This window comes from Aquarana catesbeiana, linkage group LG01, assembly GCF_042186555.1.
Source record: "Aquarana catesbeiana isolate 2022-GZ linkage group LG01, ASM4218655v1, whole genome shotgun sequence".
NCBI lineage: Eukaryota > Metazoa > Chordata > Amphibia > Anura > Ranidae > Aquarana > Aquarana catesbeiana.
In genome coordinates, this window is record NC_133324.1 from 865,590,572 (window position 1) to 865,615,413 (window position 24,842).

Consider the following 24,842-nt stretch of genomic DNA (forward strand, 5'->3'; position numbering starts at 1 on the left):
TTTTTACCTAGTATATGTATGTAGGTATTAAGAAATTTCTTGATTCCATGGAAACGGTATTTGTGTCATATACATTATTCATCAGTTCCTATGGAAACACGAGTGATAAGTGGTCAGTTGCTTACAGGTTTAATGGAGCAGTACATATAATCAAATGTATATCTCTCAAGGATCTAGCGTTCCATTTCCTGTTCATTGTAATTTTAGTTGCACATGTAAATCTTCTGTATTGTTAGTGTTTGAGCCTGTTTTGTATAGCTGTCTAAGTATACTATTTATTAGAATTGTTCGGTATCCGTAAATTCCATTGAAATAAGAGTTTGGTGTCTTGCAGAGATATCCATATCTGAATTTACTATGTGCAGGCATACTTTAGCTAATATTTTGTAGGCATGCAGGTGGTTATAAACCTTTTGTGTTTTTTTTTTTTTTTTTTTTTGTTTGTTTTTGTTTTGTTTTTTTTCTAAATCCTAGCTTTATATTGGGGTGTATTGTTACAAAGTGCCATGGCTGTGCACAATGCGGTAATTCATAGTTTTCCAATTTCTGCAGTGATGTAAGTTAAAGTTGAACTTCAAGTGGTTCTAAAACCTCAAGATTTCTTACGCTAATGCGTTAAAGTAAAAAAAACCTTCTGTCAAGGATGCCCAGGAGCTCCAATTTTTACCTACTTGAGCCTGATTTCGATCCAACACTGTGCCCGAGAGCAGCCGTTCCCTCCTCGTTCCCTCCTCGTTCCCTCCTCGTTCCCTCCTCGTTCCCTCCTCGTTCCCTCCTCGTTCCCTCCTCGTTCCCTCCTCGTTCCCTCCTCGTTCCCTCCTCGTTCCCTCCTCGTTCCCTCCTCGTTCCCTCCTCGTTCCCTCCTCGTTCCCTCCTCGTTCCCTCCCTAGGCAGATTGATAAGTGGGAGCCATTGGCTCCTGCTGCTGTCAATCAAATCCTGTGATAAGGGGGTGGGGCAAAGCACCACTGTCTGTGTCTGTGGACACAGCCAGCCGGGCTTGGGAGCAAGACTGCATAAGTACCCCTTCTGCCTCCCCAGCAAGAGGCTTTCTAGGGGGGTACTTGGAAGGCACAATGAGCCAGGAGTGCTGGCAGAGGACCCCAGAAAAGGATCGGGGCTGCTCTGTGCAATGGTTTTCAGGCAAGTATAACATGATGTTTTTAACCTCTTCAATACCAGACATTTTCACCCCCTTCCAGCCCAGGTCAATTTTCAGCTTTCAGCGTTGTTGCACTATGAATGCCACTCAGTACCATGTGCTACATTTCTTTGCTAAAATAACCACAATCAGTGTATATTAGTGTGTGTGAAAGCCTATCACATTTTTTGAGGCCCTAAAATGCTTGGACAGTACAAATACCCCCCAAATTACCTAGTTTAAAAAAAAAAAAAAAAAAATGGTTGCTTATTACAAAAATGATCTAATCTGTTATTTTTTGGTGAATGGCATCCAGTTCATGTGCCATTGTGCACTATTATGATAGTTGTGATTGACCACCATGGTACAGGTGCTATGATTGGCCCCTATACCATTGTGATCCCTGTGACCAATTAGAGATCACAATAGTACACATAAATGGCTATGAATGACAAGTCATTGTGTACTATTCATATGTGCTTGCTCCCAGCAATCACATGGTACCATGGTCGGCCCAGTACAATTATCGGCCTTCTGCTGTGCCCTATGAACATAGCAGGTCACAGATTGTGCTGCTGTGTACCCCCTAGGGCGTGTCATTTGACATCCTCCCGGGATAGTGCTTCTGCTCAGATATCATTTTACAATAGGCTGGCTGGAAGGTGGTTTAAAAAAAAAAAAAATTAAAGGTTTAAAATAACTTTAAAACAAATGGCTAAATATACAGCTGAAATATAGATATCATACCTTTTTTATTTCAAAGGATTTGTATTTCCTGCTAGAAAGTAAATCCGGGCTGGTGACCTGACTTTTTTCTTGCTGCATTTAACAAATACATATATAAATGTGCTCATTATTCTGTTATGATTGTATTCTATGCTATTTTCTATATTGATTTTTTTTTTTTTAACAAATATCTATTTTATTCTACCAAACTTTTTTTTTTTTTTTTTTTTTTTTTTTTTACATAATATTACCGCTATATACTTTTTGTCTCCCTGATGAAGAGGACTTTTCCAACTTACAAAGCAGGTTGTTAAAAATGTGCATTTTATTTATTGATTGATATTTATTGGGAGCGTGAAAAGCATTGCACCCTTGATCAGCAGATCATGGGTACAATGCCAGGGCTCTTGCAAGGGCTCTGTGTAAGCTTCCTGGCCATACATTGTGCGGCCAAGCAGCTACACATTAACAAGAAGCATCAATGAACTACCACAGCACTCAACAGCACCGTGGTAGTTAATTGAGATCTCCAAGCCAACAGCTGCAAACGCTGCAGGATCTTGTAGTTTTCCATTCACAGAACTCAATGAATGACGTGGCTGAGCGGGCGGAGCCCCGTGTGGCCATGTTCTTTGCAGTTTCTGACAGGGGGGGGGGGGGATCTCAATTAACTACCACGGTGCTGTTGAGTGCTGTGGTAGTTCATTGATGCTTCTTGTTAATGTGTAGCTGCTTGGCCGCACAATGTATGGCCAGGAAGCTTACACAGAGCCCTTGCAAGAGCCCTGGCATTGTACCCATGATCTGCTGATCAAGGGTGCAATGCTTTTCACGCTCCCAATAAATATCAATCAATAAATAAAATGCACATTTTTAACAACCTGCTTTGTAAGTTGGAAAAGTCCTCTTCATCAGGGAGACAAAAAGTATATAGCGGTAATATTATGTAAAAAAAAAAAAAAAAAAAAAAAAAAAAAGTTTGGTAGAATAAAATATCCCCCCCCCCCCCCCCCCCCACCGCTCCCTGTCACAACGGGGTGTGACTTGTTGCACCCTAAATATGGGTGTAACATGTTACAAAAGGCGACCTTGGCCTTTTAATGGTTTTTTTTGTTGTCATTTTTTGTTCTAAAACGAGTGCAATATTTGACATGGTTTTTGATAAACTAACACATCAATATCTAGATGGATGTAGTAGGGAGTCTCAATAAATTCATAAATAAATTCATCAGATATTTTGGTTTTCTAATTTTGTCTTTTGTGTGCTTGAAAATAGTTACTCACAAATATAGGTGCTGCCAAAAACTGATGACACGAATAAGGTGTGATTGTGAAGATTTTTTTCTTTTGGGAAGATGAAACGTAGAAGTCCAGTAAAGAGACACTGTCATATTTTTCTTCAGCCGCATGTGCTCGCTAAGTGTAAATGCATTTTTACAAAAAAAATCAACATTTTTATGCAAGTCTACGATTTTGTGTTGGCCCGCACCCATAGCCGTCTTGGGCCGCAGGTTTAACACACCTGTCCCAATATTTTAGATTTGACCTTTATGGTGGGAGCACTCCTTTTATTGTGAGAGCGTCTGTCTGAGCCCAGATACTGCAGTCCAATCTGCTCTGGGCTCTCAGGAGCATTCATCAGGAATTGGCTTGATCTCAATTGTATATTTAAAGTGCATCTGGAAAGGATTCCTAGTGCTTCACTTTTTTTTCACATTGTTGCAGCCTTATACCAAAATGGATTAAATTCATGTATTTTTCCTCAAATTCTACAAACAATACCCCATAATGACAACGTAAAAAAAGTTTGTTTTTATAATCTTTGAAAATGTGTAAAAAAAAAAAAAAAAAAAAAAAAAAAAAAAAAAAAACTTGATTGGTATCCACCTGTGGTAAAGTCAGTTGATTGGACATGATTTGGAAAGGCACACCCCTGTCTATATAAGGTCCCACAGTTAACAGTGCATGTCAGAGCCCAAACCAAGTCATGAGATCTAAAGAATTGTCTGTAGATCTCCGAGACAGGATTGTATCGAGGCACAGATGGGGAAGGGTACAGAAAAATGTCTGCAGCATTGAAGGTCCCAATGAGCACAGTGGCCTCCATCATCTGTAAATGGAAGAACTTTGGAACTACCAGGACGTTTCCTAGAGTGGGCTGCCCGGCCAAACTGAGCGATCAGGGGAGAAGGGCCTTAAGGATGTGACCAAGAACCCGATGGTCACTCTTGCAGAGCTCCAGCATTTCTCTTTGGAGAGAGGAGAACCTTTCAGAAGAACAACCATCTCTGCAGCACTCCACCAATCAGGCCTGTATGGTAGAGTGGCCAGACGGAAGCCACTCCTCAGTAAAAGGCACATGACAGCCCGTCTGGAGTTTGCCAAAATACACCTGAAAGACTCTCAGACCATGAGAAACCAAATTCTCCGGTCTGATGAAACAAAGATTGAACCCTTTTGGCCTAGATGGCAAGTATCGTGTCTGGAGGAAACCAGGAACTGCTCATCACCTGGCCAATACCATCCCTAGAGTGAAGCATGGTGGTGGCAGCATCATGCTGTGGGGATGTTTTTCAGCGACAGGAACTGGGAGACTAGTCTGGTTTGAGGGGAAGATGAATGCAGCAATGTACAGAGACATCCTTGATGAAAATCTGCTCCAGAGCGCTCTGGACCTCAGACTGGGGCAAAGGTTCATCTTCCAACAGGACAATTACCCTAAGCACACAGCCAAGATAACAAAGGAGTAGCTACAGGACAACTCTGCCAGAGCCCAGACTTGAACCCGATTTAAACATCTCTGGACAGATCTGAAAATGGCTGTGCTCCGACGCTCCCCATCCAACCTGATGGAGCTTGAGAGGTCCTGCAAAAAAGAATGGGAGAAACTGCTCATAAAAGTGTGCCAAGCTTGTAGCATCATACTCAAAAACACTTGAGGCTGTAATTGGTGCCAAAGATGCTTCAACAAAGTATTGAGCAAAGGCTGTGAATACTTGTACATGGGATTTTTTTATTTATTTTTTTTGTTTTTTAAAAAACTTGCAAAGATTTCAAACTTCTTTCACGTTGTCATTATGGGGTATTTGTTTGAAGGGTTTTGCGGAAAATAATTAATTTAATTCATTTTGGAATAAGGCTGTAACATGTGGAAGAGGTGAAGTACTAGGAATACTTTCCGGATGCACTGTAGGTCCAAAAGCTTTGCAGGGCAGCTTTTTTGATATTTACTTGCAAAGGACTGTTTGTTTTTTTTTTTTTGTTTTTTTACAATCTTTATTTATCAAAACGTTTTCAATAACACTTTATCAAACACATATACATCCAAATGATAAAACAATTCTATTATTTTTTTATCAGAACCTTATTCAGATTTATTTTTCACTTTGTCTTCATACTATTAAATCAAGGATGTAGAACCTATATTTAGAACCTACCTACCCGCCCACATCCCCTCACTCATGCCCATTCATACAAACAAAAAAAACAAAAAAAAGAGACTGGTTTTGATGGATTATTAGAAAAAAGGATTGTATAGAATTTTTTGTGATTTTTCGTAAAGTATGATCAGAGCAATTCTTAACCAGGATGTGAGATATTTGTAACTCAAAATCATATTACTTTGAAGAAAACAAATCCTAGAATTTATGATGTAGTAAAAGCACCTGCTGCTCCCAAGTCTGAACTGACCTGCTCCAAAATTGTACAATTATTCTTCCACCAATAATATATTAGGTGCTATTAGGATAAATGGAAACAGTTTAGTATTTTTAAGATCTCCTAGATCTGTATAATAAAGTTGGTTAATTTTATGGAAGCAAATTTATGTTTTCTTAATTTTTGTGTTTTTGGTTTAGTAGCCTTTTTAGAGTTGGCATGCTTTTGATTAAGCCCAGATTCCAGGTTGATCCTGGATAAAAATTGGGTTTTCTTGGACTTAGCACTACTGTTTTTAGCATGTTTGTGCGTGACCCTCTTGTTGTTTATTAGCTCTTCTGGGAAACGGTGTGCTAGTAAAGTGTTTTTTTTTTTTTTCCTCTTAAAATACCAACCTAAAGCTTTGTACTTCCCCTATAAATTACAGTTTCAAATTTCTGTTAGGTGTGGTCTTGATGTATTGTCATGCATTTCCCGTGTTGGAATGTAGACTTTTAAATTCACATTAGGCTAGGTTTGAATACATTTGAATGGGCTTCTGTAGAAATAAGACCCCTGCTTCTTTTATGAAATGCGGCTGCATGGAAACAGCATGGCACTTTAGCACTATGTGTCTTCTTGTTCGGGAAACCGCATTGTGTTTTTCAGTGCATGGGGGGTGTTAAGTTAATGACACCCTTGCATGTCCTTCATGCAGGTGCTGGAATGTGTGTAGTCGCTTGGTTTTGTTTGCCAGCGGGGAAACCAACATTTTCTGGAAAGATCTACTGATTTTGTTTAGGAAAGGATGACTATATATAAGGGGAGAGGAAGATTTTATAAACTTGGATTCCAAATATCCTCTCTTTGCTGTAAGTTGGAAATTAAGCCCTGGTATGAGTATTGGAGAAGGGAGAACCAGAGGTTTGGCTACCTACCATATATTCAAATTTTTATTATTTAAATGGTCTGAGAAACGCATCCACTTAGTCTCTAGATTTTATATGCGAAGGAAAGGTTGTAAACATCTGATATATTTATGAACAAAGCTTATCCCTCCATAGTGTTGACTTATATTTCAATTAAGAGCACTAAGGGGGTTATTTACGAAAGGCAAATCCACTTTTCACTACAAGTGCAAAGTGCACTTGAAATTGCACTGAAAGTACACTTGAAAGTGCAGTCGCTGTAAATCTGAGGGTTAGATTTGAAATAAGGGGAAGCTCTGTTGAATTTATTATCCAATCATGTTCAAGCTAAAATGCTGTTTTATTTTCCTTGCATGTCCTGCTCAGATCTACACCGACTGCACTTCCAAGTGCACTTGTAGTTTGCACTTGTAGTGCGAAGTGGCTTTGTCTTTAGTAAATAACCCCCACGTGTCATTTCTGTCTGCTGTTTCATTCCATTGCTATCGGCATAAATCACTTCAGACAAGTTTTCCTGACACCTAGAGAAAAAAGGTGACAGGTGAGGGATCTCCAGCACACAGCTTGATTGACTGCCTCAAAACGACTGCACAGAGCAGGTTAGTTATTAAAATAATTTTAAAAACCCTAACTCATGTTGGTACTTTTTTTTTCTTTTCCTCTTTTGGTAAAAGGGTTTAAATGGTTGTAATGGCTTTTTTTATTTTACCAAAAAAAAAAAAATTAACTGCACTGTGCAGTGGTATTCCACTGGATTCCCCCGCCGACATTATCTGCTACTCCTTCCCTGCAGGTGCCCTCTCAGCAGGCTATGTGCTGTGGGAGTGGGCTATGTCCCCGCTCACTCCTCACAAGATTTAACTGACAGCAGGAGGAGTGGAAACCGGTATTTTTTTTTTTTTTTTTTTTTTTTTACCTTTAATGCAGTAAATGCATTCAAGTAAAAAAACCTTCTTAGTTTATAACCACTTTAAGCCATATGAATAAAAACTGATCATTGTAAGAACGAAGACCTGGCCGGATCAACAGATAATTGTTATAGGAGGTACTCCTTTATTGCTGGTGACGGATTGCATCACTTTTTTTTTTTTTTTTTTTTGCTCATGTTTTAACCGTGAGAAAAGTTTGCTAAACCAATTTTTGCTTTACAAATAAAAATGAAACATGACTGATTGTACTGTTAAATACTGACTATTTCTAGAATTTGAAATCTGATTTATATTTTTTATTTTCTAGGTTTCGAGAGCATTCTAGAAGGGCTGTATGGACCAGGATTACGTAGAGACCTCAGTTTATTTGATGGTATTTTATTAACTTCTTTTTATACACTATTTTGCCTTTTTCATTCATAAATCTGTCATCTAGAAATAATTTTGAGCAAGGTGCACTGATCACTTGTTTCTTTCTTTTTAAAATGTTCCTTTTACATAGTGTACTCATGGAAATAAAAGTAACAGTACAATGACCTTAAACAGTCAATCGGAAATAATTGTGTTTTATAATTTCACTATAAAAAGCTGCCGTGGGTTACTGCCTTATTAGTAGAATATACTATGCATGTTTAATTGTATAGTGTTTCCAGTGTTGCCTTGCAGTAACTTCATTGGTGCAAAATTGTACACTTCTTGAAGGGGTCATGTTTTGCATGGCTCTGGTCTCATATTCATTATCATAGCTCATTATACTCCAAGTCATTGTCTGACTTGTCCATTGAGACAGTTCTCCAGTGAGGAGGGGTGAAAGAGGAGGAAGTGAAAAGTGAATCCTCAGTCTGAGAACTCCTCTCAGGAGGATGGGCAGTTGGTGGGTGAGGTTTGCTCCGGGAGTCAGAACCATCGCCACCTTTGGACCCAAAGTCTCCAATATGGGATTGTGTGCGAGTGGCTAAGCCCAGACAAAATGTATACATCTCGCAAAAGGTTTGCACAGGAGTACCCCTTAGTGGAGGAGGCCTACCACAAAGTGGAAAGTGCCTGTGATGCATCCAGATATATGGTTCTGGTTGAGAATGTTCCTTCTGAGAAACTGTTTCAGGGTTTGTGCCTGCTGAGAAGTGGTTCTGAAGCCCAATGGCAGTCCATCGTTGAAGATTCTCAACACCTTTTTGCTTTTTCCCAAACTTCCAGATGCACTTTATCTGGTCTGTGATTGCATCACTGCAACAAGGGGAATTTTAGTATCCATAGGCATCAAGGATGCATATTTACAAGGCCCCATTTCCCCCAGCATTAGCGGCTCCTGTGATTTGCGGTGGGCAAGCAGCACTATTAGTTTGTGGCTCTTCCTTTTAGTTTGTCTTTGGGTTTTTACCAAGATGCTTGCCCCGATCATGGTGCTTCTGCATTTTCAGGTAATCCAGTTTATCAGATATCTGGATAACCTATTTCAGGATCACTTTGCCCCAGCTCTGTTGGCCAATGTGCAGCAAAAAAGACACTGGTGCTTCAAATGTATTTTTAACCTACAGAAGTCTGGGTTAGATGCAATTTACTATTTGGTGTAAACTGCCCATGCCCAGTAGTTTCTGCCCCGGGAATGAGCGTTTGGAGGGTAAACTCATGTTTTTACACTGTGTCTGATTTTGAACAAACGTACTGGGCCTCATGGTGGCCTTATTGAAGGCAGTGATGATTGTCCAGTTTCACTTCAGGGATTTGCAGCATGGACTCATGTCCCAAGACCAAAATGCCTCTGACCTGGTGGCTGACCAGCCCTGCCATCCAATCAGAGAAGCTCTTTATCCCATTTAACCTGGATGATTCTCATGACTAGGGATGGAAACAGTCTAAGCACATGGTTGCAGTGGGAGTACAGACTTCCAATCGACATTCTTGAACTTGGGGTCATTTGCCTATCCCTGCTATGTTGACCTGCTCAGCTTCAGGGGGATGACTGAGGGTTCAGTCTGACCTCTCCATAGACATTTCTTACATCAGCCATCAAGGTGACACCAGAAGCTGCAGTGCCTTTTTATAAGCGGTCCTAATTCTGGCTTGGGCCAAAAGGCACATCTCCGTCTTGTCTGCTGTCCATATTCCCAGAGTAGGTAACTGGCAGGCGTACTGTCTCTCGCTAGCACGTGGAAATTGGTCTCTTCACCCCAGTGTTCTTGAACATCTGCCAACACTGGACAAAGATCTGTTGACCTCCCACTTTAAAAGCCAGGTGGACAGGTTTGTGGCCTGGATCAAGATCCAAAGCCTCTGCAGTGGACTAGCGACCCAGTGGGGTCTGTTCAACTTGTATGCCTTCCCTCTGCTAAGGATCCTTCCTTGACTGATTTGGCAGATCAAGATAAAGGGCATTCTGGTGATCTTGTTTGCCCTGCGATATTGGTGCTCCATTATTTCCCGACAACTAGGAGATACTCTGTGGGCACTTCCAGACTGTCTAGATCAATTTTCAGGACAGGTCTACTATCCTGCTCTACGATCACTTGCTTTGACTGGTTGGCTATTAAAACTCAAGTGTTGAGAGACGCTGCTTAAAACTAATATTAACTTCCCACTAGGTCCATCATAGCACTTGGCTTACTTTACATGTAAGAGACACACAAGTTTCACTCTAGATGACATTACGTGGGAAATATCATGTTTTTCTCCCAGCCTTTACTGGTTCAACATTTGCTCTTGAGTGCCTTTAGAGGGTGAAGTCTTGGCACTGGCCAATTTTTTTTCCAGAGACCACTAACTAAAAATTATATATAAAAGGCCTATCTTCACATAGTAGCTCACATTGCTCTCCTTGTGCATACTCCTGTTTCGCCTTATGATCTTAATTTGGTTCTTTCAGCATTACAGAGCCTACTCTGAATGTTCCTTTCACCATCCAGCAAATTTGGTCCTGGAACTGGTGGCCTTCCTTGTTTATAAAGACAAGATGGTTTTGAGGTCCCGAGCTTCATTTCTCTGAAAAAGGGAAAAGCAAAAAAGGGACTCCTTATGCTGAACCCAGATGGATCCTAATTCCGCATGCAGATGGGTTCAATAGACTTCATGCAAAAGCCAGCACACATCCACAGGCTGTACAATGCTCTTTATTCATTCACAGGGTAAAATTCACAGCTAAAAGTGCTGTTGTGTTTCAGACATATAAGGCTTTAGTGTGAAGGCCCTTAATCGGGACATTTGCCTTCCTTCTCTTTGGTCTGCTCCAAAGCTATCTCTCTGTTTAGATGTAGGCGTGGCTGTGGGCTCTTGCAAGGACTGTGCTGAATCTAATTCCACAGTCTCTAGCTGGATTAGGCATGTTGTTACTAAGGTTTAAGCCTTTACGTACGATCCCAATAACAAAAAAAAATTGGGCCGCTATGTAAAATCTATGTAGAAAAACAATGCATTGATTTGCAAATCTCAAACTTATGTTTTAGTGACGTTTATATAAAAGGAAACCTATTAAATGTCTAAACTGAGTAAATGTACCATTTTAAGAAAAAAATTAGGTAATTGAAATTGCAGCATCACGTCTCAAAGTTGGGACAGAGCAACAAAAAGCTGGCAAAGTAAGTGGTACTAACAAAGCTAAAAAAAAAAAATTTGCATCTAATTAGGTTAATTGGCAACAAGTCAGTAACCTGATTGGGTATAAAAAGAGCATCTTGGAGAGTCAATGTTTCAGAAGTAAAGATGGGCAGAGGTTCGCACGGGAGGCCCGGTAAGAGCGGCGGGGGGAATGTCTCCTCCCGCTCCTCCGGTATAACAGCCGAGCGGCTTTTAGCCGCATCGGTTGTTATACTCGGGTAGCCGATCGCCTGCTCTAAACAACGGTACCGGGATGATGCCTGCAGCTGCGGTATAACCCCGGAAAGCCGAGTACGCATATCTGCGTACGGTCGGCGGGAAGGGGTCAAAGGAGCTTGTGTCCTGTACTGTACAATAAAGAAATCAAGATTTTTTTTTTTTTCAATTTCATGTGAAATCATTGTCTTGGAGTTTAGTACCGTACAAAGCCCAACGTCTCTGTCCTGGTGTTTTTCCCCTGATTGCCTGCTATTAAAAATAAAATCTAAGGATTGCTGAAAGGTGTTATATGGGCTGTCCTAACAACTTTGTTAGCCAGTGTCCTTACCTGACGGTGACAGCATATAGCCATAGTTAAGATTTTAAGGTGCCTGTACCGTACCCCAAGAAAAGGATTTTACAGGTAGGTGACAGTTGAGTTTTAGCTTTTGATGTCTGTGTTCCTGCTAAGCCAAATCTCTTAAAGAGGACCGGAATTGTAAAATTAGTGCTTAACCACTTTGGCTGATTTGGCTGCTCAATGACCAGGCCATTTTTTGCGATACGGCACTGCGTCACTTTAACTGACACGGTCGTTCGACATTGTACCCAAACAAAATTGACGCCCCCCCCCATATGCGCTATAAACACAAAAAAATCAACAATTTTGAAGAAAAAAAACACTTTTTGTATTTTTTTGCTGTAATGGATATCCCCAAATATCCCTTATTCTTTCCTCAGTTTAGACCGATCTGTGTTCTTCTACATATTTTTGGTAATAAAAATCGCAGTAAACGTATGTTGGTTTGCGCAAAAGTTATAGCATCTACAAATTAGGGGAAAAGCTTTATGGCATTTTAATTTTTTTTACTAATAATGGCAGTGATTTTTATTGGGACTGCGACATTATGACAGATCTGACACTTTTGGCACATTTTTGGGACCATTGGCATTGATACAGTGATCCAGTTCTATAAAAATGCACTGATTACGGTGTAAATGTCACTGGCAGGGAAGGGGTTAACAGTAGGGGCGATCAAGGGGTTAATTGTGTGTCCTAGGGAGTGATTCTAACTGGTGGATGGAACTGCCTGAGTGAGGAGACCTATCGCTGTTCATACTTGGTATGAACAACAAATCGCTCTCCTCACCCCTGACAGCACGGAGATCTGTCTGTTTACATTGACAGATCTCCATTCTGTCTGTGTGGAGCGATCGCGGATGCCCGGCGGTGCCCCCTAGTGGTCAAAAGGCAAACCGACGTAAGGTAACGTTTTTATTGCCCAGTGGAGCCAACCTGCTGCAGCACAACGGCGGCTGGTCGGGAAGCGGTTAACTTTTATTACTTGCATTACTTGTCTTGTTTTGTTTTGCTTTCTCCGTGTCTTGCACTGTCTGTGGAGGCCGGCATCATGTTGGGGTCAGGGTTGTGCTTCTTCATGTCAGAGCAGTCTAATGACCAATGTGGGGAATAATCCAGAAGCAGTAGGAGAGGTTCAGAAAGCATAGATCAACAGAATGGGTGAACCAGAAGCAGGGAAATGTCTGGAGGTCATCAGGTACAGCTTTTTTCAGCTTGGAGACGATTAAGCTGCACAGCAGTGACCTCAAATCATGAGGCTAGCAGTCAGAGGCAGCAAATTTGAAATGGCTGCAAAACGTGGGACATGTTTGTGATTCCATTGGTTCTAATTGTCCTGCGATTTTTTTTTGCTGCAATTTGTCAAACAAAATCACGAGACGCAAGTTATGGAACTTCTTTTGGGCAAAATGCGTCTCGCGATTTTGTTTGCGTGATTTTGCCGCACGTTTGGGTGCCATTAGAAGTAATGCAATCACAAACGCATCCTGCATTTTGCAGCCATTTCAAAACATGGGGCGGAATTGTGGCTGTTCCGCTTGCAATCTTGTGTGAATGGAGCCTTAGGGTACTGCTTAGGCACCATTAACATGTCTAGATATGATCACTTTGTGTTCAGATCCACTTTAGTGTAGACCAGCCATTCTCAACCAGGGTTCCATGGAACCCTGGGGTTTCTCCAGAGGTTGCTAGGGGTTCCTTTGAGCTGTGGCTGATGAACCACCTTTTTGGTGTTCAAGGTTCAGCATCACTTGGCAAAGCCAGCAGCATGACACCAGATATCTTTTCAGCTGTCTTTAAGGGTGGCATTCTGAGCACTTTAAGGGGCATTGTTCCCATTGACTCCTGATAAATTGGTTTTAGTAAGGCTTCCTCGAGACCTGAAAATTTATTAATTATTCCTCTAGGGTTAAAAGGTTGAGAGAGGCTGGTGTAGACTCTTCCTTTTTTTTTTTTTATCCCATATTTTATGAATTGTTACTTGACGTTTTTTATCTGTCTTCTGTTCTCTATATACTGTACGTTCAAGTAAAATGCTTTTTTTTATTTTCTTTTTTTTTTTTTTTTTTCTTAACACTTTTTGTCTTTTCTGTATTTTAGACTGTGAACCAGAAGAACTGGTAGATTGGTGTGTGGATGAGAAATGCTCATTATGTAGCCTTCACAAGGAGACCGTTGTAAGTATTTCTGTCTGCATTACATTACAAAAAAGGTACTGGAGTTCTCATGGGCTCAAAGACTTTGATCATTTTCTTTTTTTTTCCTTGTAAGGACTGCACACCATCAGCTGGTTCAGCACAGTCCACACCTACAGGGGAATTGATATCTCAGGGCCAGTTCAACGCAGAGAAAATTGAATGCCAAGCTGAAAATTACCTAAATGCACTCTTTCAGAAGAAAGGTATGTGTTTTCTTCCATTGTGTCTACAGTGTTTGTTTTCTATTGACTCAAAAAAAAAAAAATCTAACAACACATCTCCCACATTTAGCTTCATTGGCATAACGCCGTGATTTGCCTCCCGAAATCATTGTTTAATTATAAGCTGACAAGTGGACAAAACGTGTGTGGTTTTATTTTATTTTTTTTGTCACAGTAACATCCTAAACCATTATTATTATTATTATTATTATTTATATATATATATTTTTTTTTTATGGAATTTGGTTTTCTCACTGAGAGGCTACACACTGCTACAACAGCTCAAGCCTGCAGGTTCGTTAACAAACCTGATGTGATCATGACGATTGGTTGATTTAAAAACCAAAAACCCTTTCCAATAATAGACATTTTCTGTGACTGCACATTTGAAGAATTTCAAAGCAAGTCGGAACCAAGGAAGGAAATGTACAGTAATGCCGTGGATTGCGGTTAATGAGTGTTTCACAATATGAGCTATTTTTAAAAAATCCTGACTCTGCGAGCATTATCTTGCAAAACGAGCAGGATTCAAGCCTCTGCGGTGTGCAGTACCACATTTGGCCAGAGATGTAGGGGAGACGGTGACATTCGGAGCCGCTCGGATGCACTCTAAGCCATTCGGAAACACTCCGTTCTCGAGTGTCTCCATGCCCCCCACCTCTGGCCACATGAGGTACTGCATACAATAGAAGTTGCTGTGGAACGAATTATCTGAGTTCCCATTGACTTCTATGGGGAAACTCGCTTTGATGTGAGTGCTTTGGATTACAAGCATTCTCCTGGAACAAATTATGCTCGTAATTCAAGGTACCACTGTATAAAAAGTCTCGTACGGCAAAGGCTTTTTTTTGTTTCTGATCATGCACAGATTTTTCTCGTACAAGAATGGTATACAATAACCACTTCAATACCAGGCACTTTCTCCCCTTCCCGACCCAGGACAATTTTCAGCTTTCGGCACTGTTGTACTTTGAATGACAATTGCGCGGTCATGCTACACTATATATATATATATATATATATATATATATATATATATATATATATATATATATATATATGTGTGTATGTATATATGTATATATATATATATATATATATATATATATATATATATATATATATATATATATATATATGTGTGTGTATGTGTATATATATATATATATATATATTTCAATTCAACCACATATGCATACTGTACTTCCTTACACACATTTACCTATCTGTCTTTAAATATAGCAAAAATATGAAATATAAAAAAGTAACCATTTCACACAATTCCTAAAACCCTGCACCTGGTGGGTTTATTGACAATACAGCCCTGGGGTTAAAAACTATACCTGAAGCAATTTAGCGTGAGTTTTAACTGTCCTACAGGCATGTACTGGCCGCTGGGAGTTTCCTGGTGGGCCGATGGCTTAGTTGGCCGGTCAGGTGCAGTCCTGGAGCCGCTGCTCACTGATGGGGGCGATTGTGATGTCATTCCTGTCACCAAGGATCAGCTGCCGACACTTGCTGAAGCAAGGATTAGGCTTTCTGCTCTCTCCAGCCTGCAGGGGGAGATAGACAGCCGGCAGATTTTCTTTCCTCTCACCCCTTGTCACTTATTACATGACTGGAGAGAGGAAGAGAAGCTGCCTTCATTCTGGAGAGCTGTGAGTACACGGAGCGAGAGAGGGGTGACACCTGATGTAAGACCATTCTGATGGGGACCACTCTGATGTGAAGGGGGGGGGGGGGGGGGGTGCTGATGGGAACATTCAAAATTAAAGTGGGCCAGTCTGGATGAGGTCCAGGGTCAGATTTTTGTCCCAGTCCAGCCCTGTCCTAGATGTTTTTTCTGACAGCAACAGGGCAAACACTGTAACCTGGATGTGTTGGTTCTCTACTAATAGCCTTTGCCTTCCTTTTTACCCAGCTGGCATATGCTGTATCCAAATTCAGTAGGTTGTACCTATAATCCGCTATGCTTTTTTCACCACACGAGACAGGCACTTCTTATCCTCTGACCAAAAGCCTTAAAGCGGAATAGACATGCACTGTTTCTTCTGCAATAAAATGCACCTGTACAAAGAAAAACTGCGCACTTGTGAAAATACAAAATAATTAAGCAGAAAATACCTAAGGCTGCTTTCACACTGAGGTGTATTTTTAGCGGCACTTTACCATTGTTTTTGTGGAGGTTTTTAGCTGCTAGCAGGGCGTTTTTAACCCCCGCTAGTGGCCGAAAAAGGGTTAAAATGACCCGCGGTTTGGCGCCGCTGCTAATTTCAATGGGCAGGAGCGGTGTATATTAAAAAATAAAGTGACAGTGTGGCGCTAAATGAAAACTGTGTAAATGTGTACACTGGATGTGGTACAACTAGAACAAAAATAATGTGAGCGTGCACCATAACAAAACAAAGTGAGCTGGACAATGTGTTAAATCTGTGCAGCATAAAACAAAGTTCACAGAAATGTGACATGGTGAGTTCCTCCCGTGAGGATGTCTTCAGTCACATGGGGATGATGAATTGCTTGTCTGAAGTTACTTTTCAATAACAAATTGTAGAGGAAAAATGGATACTCTTACCGACTGTGGTGGAGCCTAGGTGTCATACGATAAATGGGTCATACAGGCTCAAGATCATGAGGTATGGATCAGGTGCCAGGCACATGAAGGTCAGATGGGTCCTGGTATGGTGTGGTGTCCCCAACTCTCGGTGTATACACCGCTCCAAAGATGCTGCTTGCAGGAGGTTTTTTTAGTCTTGCCAGCGCATTGCCTCAGTGTAAAAGCATTCAGGCTTTTTCAGGATTCGGGAGCCATTTTTCAGGCACTATTTTTATCCCCCCCCCAAAAAAAAACACCTCAGTGTGAAGGGCCTGAGAGAAAGTATCTCAATAAGCTTAAATATACAAACTTTTTGTGCTTAATTAAAGTAATTTAAGAAAAACTGAAATGTGACAATTGACATATAAACTATAAAAACGCATACCTATAATTGCATATATTCTAAATTAATCATGAAGTACTCATTGGAAAACTTCCACAACAAAGTGTCACCAGCAACCACCTTCACCCATAGTGTAGTAAGGTGCTTGCTTGACTACCCTGACCCTCTTTTTCAAAAGAAGTCATATAATGCTTATGAAATCACAGCAAGACTGGCACTCTAATCTCCCCAGTGCTCTCCTGACATCTGGGTCTCCACATCTAGACAAATCGACAAAACTCCACACAAGGTTATTCATGGAAAAAGAGAAGGGTGCCTTTCCATAGTGCAATGAAGGCTAGCAATGTATTGGGAAAAAAAATACACTCACATAAGATATAAAAACATGGGCATGTATGTAGGAACCCCAAGCTGGCATAGACCTTAAGTTCTGGGAACACGATTATGGTGACACAAGGGGCTCCTTCCGAAGCATTTCGTCACAAAAGGACGTCCTCTTAAATAAAATGCACCTACCTGCCTGCTCAGTCTCCTCTGGCATTATAAACGTTGCTGCGCATGAGCATGTCCGCTCAGTGTCGGGCTGGTCTCAAGCACTAGGATGATGGCCTCCTGCACATGCACAGGATTGACCTGATCCCCCACTGGCCAATGAAGAGGCCCGAAGACCAGCACTCAGAAGATGCTGGTGCAGGACCATTGGACAGGTAACTATGGAGACTTTAGTTCTACTTTATGGGCAACCCAACTAATTTTCAGCACACTGTATTTTTAAAATCAGAAAGTTCACTTGGTTTACCTTAATCTGACTTGATGCTCGTCTATAGTGTAGTTTGTCCAAAACACACAGACCACCTCACAAAATCAACAGTGTAATGAAGAGTTTCCGCTCTCACTCTGTTTGCTTCCTGAAACAGCAGTCACACTAAAGGTAGCCAAACAATACTTGATTTTCTCTTGAATTTTGCCCAATTCAGCAGAAATTTACACTTGTATTTACCTTTTTACAGTGCGGGAAAAAAATATTTGATCCCATTCTGATTTTGTATGTTTGCCCACTGACAAAAAAATGATCAGTCTATATAATTTTAATGGTAGGTTTGTTTTAACAGTGAGAGAATAAAAACAAAACTATCCAGAAAAACACAATTCAAAAAAGTTATAAATGTATTTGCATTTTTATGAGTGAAATAAGTATTTGATCCCCTATCAATTGGCACGATTTCTGGCTCCCAGGTGTCTTCTATACAGGTAACAAGCTGAGATTAGGAGCACTCTCTTAAAGGGAGTGCTCCTAATTTCAGCTTGTTACCTGTATAAAAGACACCTGTCCATAGAAGCAATCAATCAGATTCCAATCTCTCCACTATGGCCAAGACCAAAGAGCTGTCCAAGGACGTCAGGGACAAGATTGTAGACCTACGCAAGGTTGGAAGGGGCTACAAGACCATCACTAAACAGCTTGGTGAGGATGACAACAGTTGGTGCGATTATTTGCAAATGGAAGAAACCCAAAATAACTGTCAATCTCCCTCAGTCTGGGGCGTCATGCAAGATCTCACCTTGTGGAGTTTCAATGATCATGAGAACGTTGAGAAATCTGCCCAGAACTACACGGGAGAATGTTGTCAATGATCTCAAGGCAGCTGGGACCATAGTCGCCAAGAAAACAATTGGTACAGTAATACACTATGCCGTGAAGGACTGAAATTCTGCACTGCCTGCAAGGTCCCCCTGCTCAAGAAAGCACATGTGCAGGTCCATCTGAATCATTCAGATGTTCATTAGCAAGCTTCAGAGGAGAACTGGGTGAAAGTGTTGTGGTCAGATGAAACCAAAATCGAGCTCTTTGGCCTCAACTCACCGTGTTTGGAGGAGGAGTGCTGCTTATGACCCCAAGAACACTATCCCCACCGTCAAACATGAGGTTGGAAACCTTATGCTTTGGCGGTGTTTTTCTGCTAAGGGGAAAGGACGACTTCACCGCATCAAAAGGACGATGGACAGGGCCATGTAGCATCAAATCTTGGGCGAGAACCTCCTTCCCTCAACCAGGGCATTGAAAATGGGTCGTGGATGGGTATTCCAGCATGACAATGACCCAAAACACACGGCCAAGGCAACAACGGAGTGGCTCAAGAAGAAGCACATTAAGGTCCTGGAGTGGCCTAGCCAGTCTTTAGCCCTTAATCTCATAGAAAATATGTGGAGGGAGCTGAAGGTTTGAGTTGCCAAATGTCAACCTCAAAACCTTAATGGCTTGGAGAATATCTGCAAAGAGGAGTGGGGCAAAATCTCTCCTGAGATGCGTGCAAACCTGGCGGCCAACTACAAGAAACGTCTGACCTTTGTGATTGCCAACAAGGGTTTTGCCACCAAGTATTAAGTCATGTTTTGCAAAGGGGTCAAATATTTCACTCATTAAAATGCAAATCAGTTTATACACTTTGTGTTTTTCTGGATATTTATGTTGATTGGTCTCTTACTGTTAAAATAAACCTACCATTAAAATTAGACTGATCATTTCTTTGTCAGTGGGCAAATGTACAAAATCAGCAGGGGATCAAATACTCCCCCATCCCCCCCCCCCCCCCCCCCCCCCAGTGTATATATATAATAAAAGTAAAATTGGTGCCAACCTAGATACAAGAACTCAAAAGTAGTCAATGTGCAGCCTCTTGATAGTTCTTGCAGGCGGCAGGAGGGGACCACATGGTCCCCGACAGTCTCTCTGACTCTTGGAGGCCCGGGCGTGACATTATGATGTCTGGGCTGGCAGAGGTGAACAATACCGGTGACTCGGCAGGAAAGCATGAGATTGCAATTTTTTTTCTTTTTGTTTTTTGGGGGATCTCAGGCTTCCCAGCCTGGAGCAGAACCCCACATCTCTGCCATTTATAAAACTGGTTATACCCCAAGTTATCAAAGAGTATATATATATATATATATATATATATATATATATATATATATATATATATATATATATATATATATATATATATATATATATATATATATATATATATTCAACTTTTTTATGTCAGGTTTTGCACAGCGATCTTTTTACCCTTCCTTTTTTTTTTTTTTTTTTTTTCTTTTTCATGGAGAAAAAAAAAATTAGCCCACTTTTTTTATAGAATGTGAAAGACGATGTTACGCTGAGTAAATAGATACCTAACCTGTCACGCTTAAAAATTGCGCACGTTCATGGTACTTAAAAATCTCTATAGACGGCGCTTTAAAATTTTTTTACAGGTTGCCTGTTTAGAGTTAGAGTGGCTAGAATTATTGCTCTCACTCTAACGTTCACAGTGATACCTCACATGTGTGGTTTGAACATCATTAACATATATGGGCACGAAAAAAAAAAAGCACAATCTCAGGCTTTTCTGCCGAGTCCCCGACTTTGTTTTCTTCCGCCAGCCCGGACGTGACGTCCTAACGTCGCTCTTGGGCCTCAGAGCATCTGGCCCTTGGTTTTCACTATGGCTAACTTCCGGTGGCGGATTCCTTCTCTGGCCTTTTGCGTTATGTGGATTGTTTGTTCAGGTGTATTGAGATGTGGTTTTGATGTTTTTGTTTCCAAAGTTGTGTGAGAGCGCCTTACTTTTAATTCACTTCCTCACTGTATCGTCTTAATGTTTTCAGTGATGTTGAACCATTTAATGGAGGACTGTACAGAGTATTTATACTACCATTGCTGAGCTTTTATTTACTCACATAAAACAACTATGCAAATTGAGAGTTCTGACTTTCTCATTTTTAAGCTTGACTTAAGTCAGACAGCCAGGGAACTAATATTTCTAGTAAGTCTGCAGTTGCATCCCCCGTATTCCTTTTCTGGAGAGGTTTCCTTTTAAAATGTAGACTTTTGCTTGATCTAAGATGTAACTTTTTATTTAAAATATAGTTACAAATCCGTGCATTCATGAATATGGTTATTTCAATATTGTTAGAGATAGCATTCATATTGTTGCAGAGAACTGATTTGTGTCTTTCTACTCAGATCTTCCTCGGAACTGTGATCCCAACATTCCACTTGTAGCTCAGGAATTAATGAAGAAAATGATACGTCAGTTTGCAATTGAATATGTTTCAAAAAGCCGAAAAATGTATCAAGACAATGGAAAAATGGTTGATTCTCCATTTGGCTGTAATGGTATCCAGCTGAACCAAACCGAAAAACTTCAGGAAGATCAGGACAGTCCTTTAGACCTCACAGTGACACGGATTCAGGAGCATTCTTTTCAGGATGGTAAGGAATGCATGTTTAATGAACAGAAGAAGCATTTGCTGGATTCTATGTTGGCAGAGTGGCATGTAATGTGGCACTGGAGTCCTGGGTTCATATACAACCAGGGACACTGTGCACAAGATGTGACTGATCATCAGGAATTTCTACAAAAATGCAGCTCTTTCCTTCCACAGCATGTCTCTACCTGTGTGGGCCATATATTAGTTCTGTCATGCAGCAAGGCAGTGCTATACAGGAGCAGTGGGAAAGATCACGCTTTTATAAATCACTCCTGTTGCTGTAACCACTTGCCTGCCAGAAGATTTACCCCCCCCCCTTCCTGACCAGGCCATTTTTTTTTTTTTTTTTTGCATAATGGCACCTCTGTATTTTTTTTGCGCTGTAAACAAAAGAATCTTTGCTTTGGTTACACAGTGGCGTAGTCTGTTTCATTACAGCCACCTTTGTCTGCAGTTGTGCTTATTTCCGTTTTTTTGGGATGCAAGCTTGTGGGTTCCGGCATCATTTTCGGAACGCACATCATGTGTTTCCATTTCCGGTTTTCGGATCATAAATAGGTGACCAGCGTAGACTTAGCCACACCCCTGATGACATCTACGATGACAACGCATAGGGAGGTGCTGAGCTACGTGACGTCGCCACGCTCGACGATCAGCCATTTTGCTGGTTGGGAACGGTCACTTCTTATCTCTCATTGTTAGTGGACACACATGCAACTTTACATTCGATGTTTGTGAGTAGTTTGGCACTTTTTTATTAAAGAACCTTAACGTAATGCTTCACAATGAAGTGTTTGTTTTACCTCCCATGTGAGATTCGATTCATTTCTGGAAAGGAGACTAAACCTGATGGTCACATCACAAGTCTATATTGTAAACAATGCTGTACTGACTACTTTATTCGGGTAGTACAACCTTTAGGGTTTGTGTGTGTCCTTTTCATCGGTGGTGGTTTCCATTGCAACACCTACTGTTTGGGATTATCATCACTGGACTCTTTTGGAACTTTGATCTATGTCATTATGGGCTATATATCTATCCTTACCATTGTATTTAAATAATACACTATTCACTTGGTGTTTTTGTTTCTCTAAAGAGCTGCATTTTATTATGTTTGGTTTTCCAGGAAACGTTTGTGCTGGCTGCTTATGTGAATATTAACAATTTAATTTATACAACTATCCGTCCCTTAACGAGTGCAGATATTTTGTGTTTTCTTTTAATGTATTAATGACACTGGCTGGGAAGAGGTTAACAGGGGCAATCAAAAGGTTAACGGGTGTGCCAAGCCTGTGTTTTCTCACTCTGGGGGAGGTGCTTTTACTATGGGAAGGCATTGATCCATGTTCCTGCTTCGTAGGAACACAGGATCAATACCTTCCCTACTGACAGAACGGCAACCTGCCTTGTTTCCTAGGCAGATCGCCGTTCTGCCTGTGTACTTTACAGTTGGTGGGTGCTGATGGACATAAGTCTGCGGTACCCGCAGCTGGGCTCCTGCTGTTTGATCACAGCAGGAGCGGGTCACCAGCGGGGCGCCCCAGACCCGGAGGTAGCTGATCACATTACTAGGTACATGATCTGGCACAAAGCAGCCGCCCTGCAGCGGTATATCTGCGGTGGTTAAAGTAGAACTACAACAGAATAAGAACCTGTCCCTGACTTAATTGTACATCTGTTTGGAAGGAAAAATGTGTTGGTTATTCTTTGTCATTTAAAAATGTGTCACTTGAATGGCAAAATAAAGTTGCTAGCAGCAACAAAATATTTTTCTTTTAGACACGTTTATGCAAATGACTTATTGTGCAAGGATCATCAGACCATGATCTCCAATGGAGCATAGATTCATGTCAACAGTGACATTTTCTGCTGTAAAGAGCGCAGAGTAAGAGTAATATTTAGGTATTATATGAACATGGTAACAAAAATGTTAAAATGTAGTGGGACACATTAAGTGATATATATACGCAGCAGATTTCATAAGTGGGTATAAACCCTCACATTTACCCAGTAAAGTGAATAGCCTCAGATGATATAGAGATTAAACTAATCCATCTACATAAGATTTACTTGTATCTTTGCAGTCTTCCCTTTTCTACACTCTTTGAAAAGCGCAGATTGTGTTAAATCTTTCTTCCTCTTTCAGCAGTGGGTGGGGAGTCTGGGCTTACATGTTGTGTGAGCTTATTGGAGGAAAGGCGCGCACACACACCCCCTCCACACAGGCAGAGGAATGAAGGAACATGCAGAGCTGTAGTCTGAATAGACAAGCTCTCTAAGCTCGCTCCCGGACACAAATTTTCAGCTACTATTCTCATGTGGCGGAAAACTTGTCAGAAGTGACTCTGCTGATAACAGGGGAACAGAGCACCAGAGAGAAATGGCACTCAGAGCTTTGGACAGAGAAGTAAATGCTACAGATATGTGCCTAGGCCAAATTTCATGAATGGGGTTTACAACCACTTTAATGGTATATTTTCTGTGGTGCTTGATTTATTTAATAGATCACAGTTCAAAAGGATTGAGTGGAGGGTTATCTCTCTATGACCTGTTTTGAGTTCAGTCATTCAGGATTCATTTTTATCCCAGTAATTAAAAGGATATGCAGTAAACCTAGAAATCCCCAATGATCTATCCTCATAACTTTTCTTGCAACCTTTCAACTGTTTTGGGGAAAGAAATTGGATTTTCCTACTTGCTGTAAGATCTTTCTCTTGGGGTGTGTGTGTGTGTGTGTGTGTGTGTGGGGGGGGGGGGGGGGGGGGTCCCTCAATGGGCTTTGAGAATTTTTTTTTTTTACTGTAAGGGTTGAAAATCTTTCTTTGTCATCCATTTAGGGACACAAATCATAAACATTTAAGACCTATAAGGGCTGGCTTGGGCCTCTTACACACTGCAGCTTGAAAAAAACTCAGTACAGCTTTTTATTTTTATTTTTTTTTTTTTGACTGAGCTAAAATGCAGCCCATTAATTGTAATATGCTTATACACACAGGCGTGTAAAAAAGCACTGTGCATTCTTCAGTTACAAAATGGAAAAATCTGCAGTTTTGGTCAGTAATTTACGCCCAAATGCCCATTTACATATTGCGCAGAACAAAAAACGCGAGAATACGTTTTGTGTGCGAATTTGCATGAAAATTGTACGAACGCATATGCACGAATGTGCGCAAATACATGTTTTTAAAAAAAAAATAAAAATACACTCCTCTGCCCCTCAATGGATGATAAAGAAGAATTTGCTTGAAAGGGTGCGGTCCAGCTATAAATATATATTCCCACAGAGGGTGATCGTTGTATTTTGTGGTCTTATTCCTGTACTAGTTTTTCTTAGCAGTCGGCAATGCTGGTGAAAAATAGAAATGAAAGATCCACATTTGGTTAAAACCCAGAAGCCATGTGGGAAATGGTTGTGGAAAACCTGTTGCAAGAGATGGTTTCTGACACTGCTGAACCCCTCTGGAGAAAGCCACTTGCTGCCTGGCTTTTAAGCTGACTGATGGGTAAATTTATTCCAACTCGACGTGGGGATTTTGTCAAGTTTTTATGTATATGCTGTACTTCTAAAGGGTCAGTGAATCAAAAGCATTCGATTGAAAAAGGGGTCAGCATGACAGTCAGGCTTTAACCACATTCATATTTCATCGTGATAGGTTTAATTTAAGGCTAAGGCCTTCTCTTTCTAGTCAGATTCACTTGTTATCTCATTAGCAGTT

At 40.8% G+C, this 24,842-nt stretch overlaps 1 protein-coding gene across 4 annotated transcripts in view; it reads left to right on the top strand.

Moving 5' to 3' along the window:
* The window catches only part of LCORL (ligand dependent nuclear receptor corepressor like), a 162,104-nt gene that overhangs the window by 66,012 nt on the left and 71,250 nt on the right, over positions 1-24,842 (top strand). For all 4 annotated transcript variants that reach the window (XM_073609506.1, XM_073609516.1, XM_073609533.1 and 1 more), the window contains exons 2-5: positions 7,669-7,734; positions 13,612-13,688; positions 13,783-13,912; positions 20,879-21,127. In XM_073609506.1, the coding sequence (XP_073465607.1) occupies positions 7,669-7,734; positions 13,612-13,688; positions 13,783-13,912; positions 20,879-21,127 (522 nt within the window). The remainder of the gene's footprint in view (positions 1-7,668; positions 7,735-13,611; positions 13,689-13,782; positions 13,913-20,878; positions 21,128-24,842) is intronic.